This window comes from Gekko japonicus, unplaced genomic scaffold (assembly GCF_001447785.1).
Source record: "Gekko japonicus isolate JY-2015 unplaced genomic scaffold, Gekko_japonicus_V1.1 scaffold3130, whole genome shotgun sequence".
NCBI classification, from domain to species: domain Eukaryota; kingdom Metazoa; phylum Chordata; class Lepidosauria; order Squamata; family Gekkonidae; genus Gekko; species Gekko japonicus.
In genome coordinates, this window is record NW_015160931.1 from 106,956 (window position 1) to 113,437 (window position 6,482).

Here is a 6,482-nt window from a genome sequence, read left to right on the forward strand (position 1 = left end):
TTTTTTTTGCGGCGTTATTTTTTTGTTTGCCGGGGGGGGGGGGGGGGGAACGGGAAAAAAATGGTTTTTTTCCTGAGCTTCAAAATTTCCGGAAATTTGACATCTCTAGATGAGACTGGGCCAGCCTGGGCCATCCAGGTAGAGGCAAGAGATGCCAAGAAGTGGGTTTGCCCATTGCCTGCCTCTGCGTAGCAACCCTGGACTTCCTTGGCGGTCTCCCATCCAAGTGCTAGTCAGGTCCAACCCTGCTTCTCTTCCGAGATCTGACGAGATCGGGCTAGCCTTGACCGTCCAGGTCAGCCCTTTCTTGTAAGATACCTGTGGTAATATCGGCTTTGAACATGATGCCAAAGTACCGTATAAATCCCATTGTTATCCCGTTGGTTGTTCTTTTATTTATCTATTTATTCGATTTTTAAAAAAACATTTTTTATTTTCAGGGTATTACAACATGTTCACAATTACAGCTTCACATTTGTCAAATTCCCTTTTCCTTTTCCCCCTCCCTCCCATTCCCAGGCTTCCAGCAATGCTCCCACCCCCTCCATACATTAATTCTTATTTTCCCATCTTACTCCACTTATTACTTAGTCAATTAACTTCTGTTAGCTTATATTTATAATCTAGTTCTTAGGCAACCTTTTAATTATCTGTTCAATTAGTTCATTTTCATTTTTCTGTTCTTAATAACTATCAAAACTATATATCTCTCTCTCCCTTGCTACCGCAGGGCTCCGGGCGAGTAACAACATTTTTGTAATCAAAATGACCATCGTAAGTGACTTAAGACAGATCGGATCTCATGTGTTTCCTTTTTTGTCGTTGTCTCGACAGTTTTTCCATCGGATCCCCGCCTCAGCCTTCCGCGCTACGTGGAGGCGAACACCTCCGAGCTGGTGACCTGTGAAGTGACCGGGGTCTCCCCAGCTCAGGAGGCCCAGTTTGAACTGACCTTTGCAGAGGACAGACTGGTTCCCGATGTGGAAGTGTGGGGGGATACGGCAAGGGCCCAGGCTCAGGTCTCGCCCTCAGTAGCAGGGAACCACTCCCTGAAATGCACCGTTTCTCTGGGCCCTGTGACCAGAACAGCGGAGGTCAAAGTAAACGTATACAGTGAGTATCTCTGCCATTGTTGGCGTCCATAAAACTCTCTGAGGGAGAGAGCCAGTTTGGTGTATTGTTTAGGAGTATGGATTCTAATTTGAGAGAACTGGGTTTGAGTCCCCACGCCTCCACGTGCAGCGGCTGGGTGACCTTGGGCCAGTCACAAGTTCTCTCAGAGCTTGTTCTCTCAAGGGCAGTTCTCGAGAGGGCTCCCTCAGCCCCACCTCCCTCACGGGGTGTCTGCTGTGGGGAAGGGAAGGGAAAGGAGATTGTAAACCGCTCTGAGACTCCTGCAGGTAGAGAAGGGTGACGTATACAGTGAGTATCTCTGCCATTATTGGCGTCCATAAATTTCTCTGAGGGAGAGAGCCAGTTTGGTGTAGTGGTTAGGAGTGTGGATTCTGATTTGAGAGAACTGGGTTTGAGTCCCCACTCCTCCACGTGCAGCGACTGGGTGACCTTGGGCCAGTCACAAGTTCTCTCAGAGCTTGTTCTCTCAAGGGCAGTTCTCGAGAGGGCTCCCTCACAGGGAGGGTGTCTGTTGTGGGGAAGGGAAGGGAAAGGAGGCACGACTCCCCTCTAAAGCTCACCACAGTGAGGTTTCCGTTACTCGGGAAGGCAAAAACACAACCCAAATAATAGGGTTTTTTGTTGACCCGTGTACAAGGCTACAGGAACAATCTCACATGGTGGCGGGGTGCCATGCAATTCCATCGGTGCCCCCGAGGGCATCTTCGTTGTCCAAATCCCTAGCGTCCTTTTTCAAAACGTGTCGAGGATGGCATGCACCAAGAGTCACATGCAGGGCTATTTTTGGGCAGGTTCCTACCCTGCTGCTGGACTCGAACCTGGCTCTTCAACTGCAGACTGGCACGACTCCCCTCTAAAGCTCACCACAGTGAGGTTTCCGTTACTCGGGAAGGCAAAACCCAAATAATAATAATTTTTTTTGTTGACCCGTGTACAAGACTACAGGAACAATCCCACATGGTGGTGGGGTGCCATGCAATTCCATCAGTGCCCCTGAGGGCATCTTCGTTGTCCAAATCCTGAGCGCACTTTTTTGAAACGTGTCGTGGATGGCATGCATCTCCCTTCCGCTCCCCACAACAGACACCCTGTGAGGTAGGCGGGGCTGAGAGAACTCTGACAGAAACTGCTCTTTTTCAAGGACAGCTGTGCCAGAGCTTATGACTGACCCAAGGTCACATCAGCAGGTGCAAGTGGAGGAGTGGGGAATCAAACCCAGTTCTCCCAGGTTAGAGTCCGCACACTTAACCACTACACCAAACTGGCTCTCCAAGCAAATAACAAGCAAAAGGTGGGTGTGGCTGGATAACCACACTTCTGGTAACACGGGGGAATGGCCTAATATGCCAATGAGTTTCTGCTGTCAGGGGTGTGGCCCAATATGCTAATGAGTTCCTGCTGTTGGGTGTGGCCTATTATGCTAATGAGTTCCTGCTGGGCTTTTTCTACAAAAAAAGCCCTGGTCACATGTCACTGATAGTCCACCTGACCCACCCCGGTCCTTCCTGTGAGCCGCCTCCGAAAGTCGGAGAAAGTCCCTTTGCTCGTCTCTCTCTTTCTTTTTTATTTGTGTGTGTGTGCCCATGCCTCGAAGTCGTGGCGCCCTCTGATGACTCCTCCTGGGGCATGGAGGATGTTCGGAGAAGCGGCTTGATAGCCTGCCTCTGCTTCCCAGCCCTGGTATTCCTTGGAGGTCTCCCATCCGAGTAATTGCCAGGGTCAGCCCTGCTTAGCTTCTGACGAGATCGGGCTTGCCTGGGATATCCGGGTGAGGGTGCCCGTCTCTTTCTTTCGTATACTGAAGAATCTAAACGTTTGGTGGAGGGGCACTATTCGGCCGCGGCCTTTTTTTACTTGCAGCTTCTGCCCGCTGGGGCCGTCCATGAACATAATTCCAGCCACAGGAGGTTACACGAACTGTGCAAAGAGTTGCCAGCACTGGGTTGGGAAATTCCTCGAGATTTGGGGGTGGAGCCCCTGGAGGAGGGATTTGGGGAGGGGCCTCAGCTGGGGTCTCATGCCACAGAGTCCGCTTACTTAACTTAAGCTCTGCGCACTGCTGTGACCGAGGGAACTTCCAGCATTTGAAAACCAGAACCAGTTCAGTCTTTAAAACACTGACGCCTAAAAGCACTTATTATTTCAACCGCAGTAGACAACATCAGGCTGAAAAAGGAAACGCGTTTTTTTAAAAAGAGGACTTTTAGAAAGAGATTTAAAAAAGAGAAGTCTCCCAAACATAAAGCACAGCAGACCTAAAACCAGCACCAGACTGAGACAACTACTTACCAGGCAGACGTAAAACGGGCTGATTAAAAAAGAAAGCCTGTAGGAGAACTGAAACAGTATCTGGGAGAACGGAAACCTCTTCTCCTGGGGTATAAATCCAATCTCCTCTTCTTCTTTTACCTCACAGGGTGTCTGTGGTGGGGAGGGGAAGGGAAAGGAGATTGTGAGCCACTCTGAGACTCCGAGTGAAGGGTGGGGCATACATCCAATCTCTTCTTCTTCTTCTCCTTGGCATACCAACACGGCTGCCCTCAAACTCTCTCCAAGGTCTAGTTTTCAGTCCAGTAGCACCTTAAAAGGCAAACAATATTTCCAGGCTATAAGCCTTCCAGAGTCAGATAGCACAAAGGGAGCGTTGACGCTCGCAAACTCACACCCCGAAAATTTCGTCCGTCTCTGAGGTGTTTCTGGGCCTAAACCCTGGCTTCTGTAGTGCAGACGAACATGGCTGCCCACCTGGAACGGTAAATCAGTTACCTTGGAAGGTATCATGAGATTGCTTCTACTCCAGGAAGTCTTCAGCCTGGTGACTTTGGGGGCACTTTTGGAGTTTTGAAAAACATTTCATGGGTGCCGAGACAGCTTTCCTTTTCTCCCCCTTTCATTCTCCTCCTTAGCCAAGCAATTCCGGCAGCTAAATCTGCAAAAAGGAGAAGCAGAAGTTCATGTGTGTTTGAGCCCTCAGTTGGGGTGTTGGGGAGGAGGAGAGGTTTGAGACATTCCGACAGTGGGAACCAAAATAACAAAAAACGAAGTGTTTCACAGTGAATAAAAAGGGACATATCAGAGTTTCCCCAGCCTTTTTGAGCCTGCCGGCACCTTTGGGGATTCCGACACAGCGTGGCAGGCACAGCCACAAAATGGCTAACGCTGAAGGTGGTGCTGGCCACAAAATGGCTGCCGCTGAAGGTAGAGCTGGCCACAAAATGGCTGCCATGGCTTTCCTTCAGTCACCCGGCGAAGATCCTTGTGCTGCAGTGGCAACAGTGCTTGGAGGGGCGCGACAGTGGGAGGGCTTCTAATGTCCTGAGGGGAGGGGCCTCAGCTGGGGTCTCATGCCACAGAGTCCGCTTACTTAACTTAAGCTCTGCGCACTGCTGTGACCGAGGGAACTTCCAGCATTTGAAAACCAGAACCAGTTCAGTCTTTAAAACACTGACGCCTAAAAGCACTTATTATTTCAACCGCAGTAGACAACATCAGGCTGAAAAAGGAAACGCGTTTTTTTAAAAAAAAAGGACTTTTAGAAAGAGATTTTAAAAAGAGAAGTCTCCCAAGCATAAAGCACAGCAGACCTAAAACCAGCACCAGACTGAGACAACTACTTACCAGGCAGACGTAAAACGGGCTGATTAAAAAAGAAAGCCTGTAGGAGAACTGAAACAGTATCTGGGAGAACGGAAACCTCTTCTCCTGGTGCTCCAAAGACTGGGCATTTGGTGGGAGGCAAACTTCCTTGGGGAGGGAGTCCCACAATACACAGTGCCATTACTGAGGAGGCTCTGTCTGTCCACGGTTGCCAGCCCTGGTTTGCAAAATTCCTGGACATTTGGGGGAATGGAGCCTGGTGACCAGTGGTCCCTCTAACCTGTGGAGTCTTGTGAGCAAGAATTCTACTTTGTGTGAGCTCCTGGCATTAAAGTTGTGAGCGAGTGATTTGGCTACTGCATCTGTTAGTTTGCTCTGGAACCATCCTTCCAGAGCTAGGACGAAAATGTGTGAGCCGGAGGCTAAAAAACGGTGAGCTAGCTCACACTAACTCAGCTTAGCGGGAACACTGCCCGTGGAGGGGAGGGACCTCAGCGAGGTAAAACGACAGAGAGTCCACCCTCCAAAGCAGCCATTTTCTCCAGGGGAACTGATCTCTCTGTTGTCGGGAGATCAATTGTAATTCCAGGAGGACTCCAGCCCCCACCTGGAGGTTGGCAGCCCTAGAAGTAACAAAGGAAACAGCCAACGAAGTTAATGATAACACCAAAGCCGGTTCCTGCAGTTTGGTGCCACCAAGAAACTGTACCCAGGATGGGCAAGTTTGATTCCTGGTTGGCAGTAGTGTTTGCTGACTTAGTTAGTCCTGAGGCGTTAACTCCTTTTATTTTTAGCCTTATTTATTTGTAACAACTTGAAGCGATATATGTCTGCTGACTGAGGATCCACTTCATGCATCGGAGTAACTGGGTTCTAAACGCAGACGTTTGCTTTGATAAATCAAGATTTGAGCCCAGAAGCGGCCTAAAGGCCAACATGCTTTCCTGGGGATGAGGTTTCGAGAGTCCACGCTCCCTTCATCAGATACGAGTGCTATGTCTGACAAAAGGAGCTTTGACTCTCAAAAAGTCACATCCAGAAAATCTTGTTGGCCTTACTGGACTCGGATCTAGCTCGTCTAGTTTGGTGAGCCAGTCTGCTGTGGTGCTTAAGTGCGCAGACTCTAATCTGGGAGAACCATGTTTGATTCCCCACGCCTCCACTTGCAGCTGCTGGATGACCTTGGGCAAGCCATAGTTCTGACATTAGCTGTCCTTGAAAAAGAGCTGTTTCTGTCAGAGCTCTCTCAGCCCCACCTCCCTCACAGGGTGCTTGTTGTGGGGAGGGGAAGGGAAAGGAGTTTGTGAGCCGCTCTGAGACTCCTTTGGGTAGTGAAGGGCGGGGTATAAATCCAATCTCTTCTTCTTCTTCTCCTTCTCTAATCTGGGAGAACCAGATTTGATTCCCCACTCCTCCACTTGCAGCTCCTGGATGACCTTGGGCAAGCCATAGTTCTGGCACAGCTGTCCTTGAAAAAGAGCAGTTTCTGTCAGAGCTCTCTCAGCCCCACCTCCCTCAGAGGGTTTCTGTTGTGGGGAGGGGAAGGGAAAGGAGTTTGTGAGCCGCTCTGAGACTCCTTTGGGTAGTGAAGGGCGGGGTATAAATCCAATCTCTTCTTCTTCTTTTACCTCACAGGGTGTCTGTTGTGGGGAGGGGAGGGGAAGGGAAAGGAGTTTGTGAGCCGCTCTGAGACTCCTTTGGGTAGTGAAGGGTGGGGTATGAATCCAATCTCCTCTTCTTCTTTTACCTCA

The 6,482-nt window shown here is 49.7% G+C and overlaps 1 protein-coding gene across 1 annotated transcript in view; it reads left to right on the plus strand.

The window, feature by feature from the left end:
* LOC107121962 (intercellular adhesion molecule 5-like) overlaps nucleotides 1-6,482 on the plus strand; it is a 39,015-nt gene that overhangs the window by 22,665 nt on the left and 9,868 nt on the right. Inside the window, exon 4 of the mRNA XM_015424986.1 lies at nucleotides 835-1,113. Coding sequence (XP_015280472.1) covers nucleotides 835-1,113 — 279 coding nt within the window. The remainder of the gene's footprint in view (nucleotides 1-834; nucleotides 1,114-6,482) is intronic.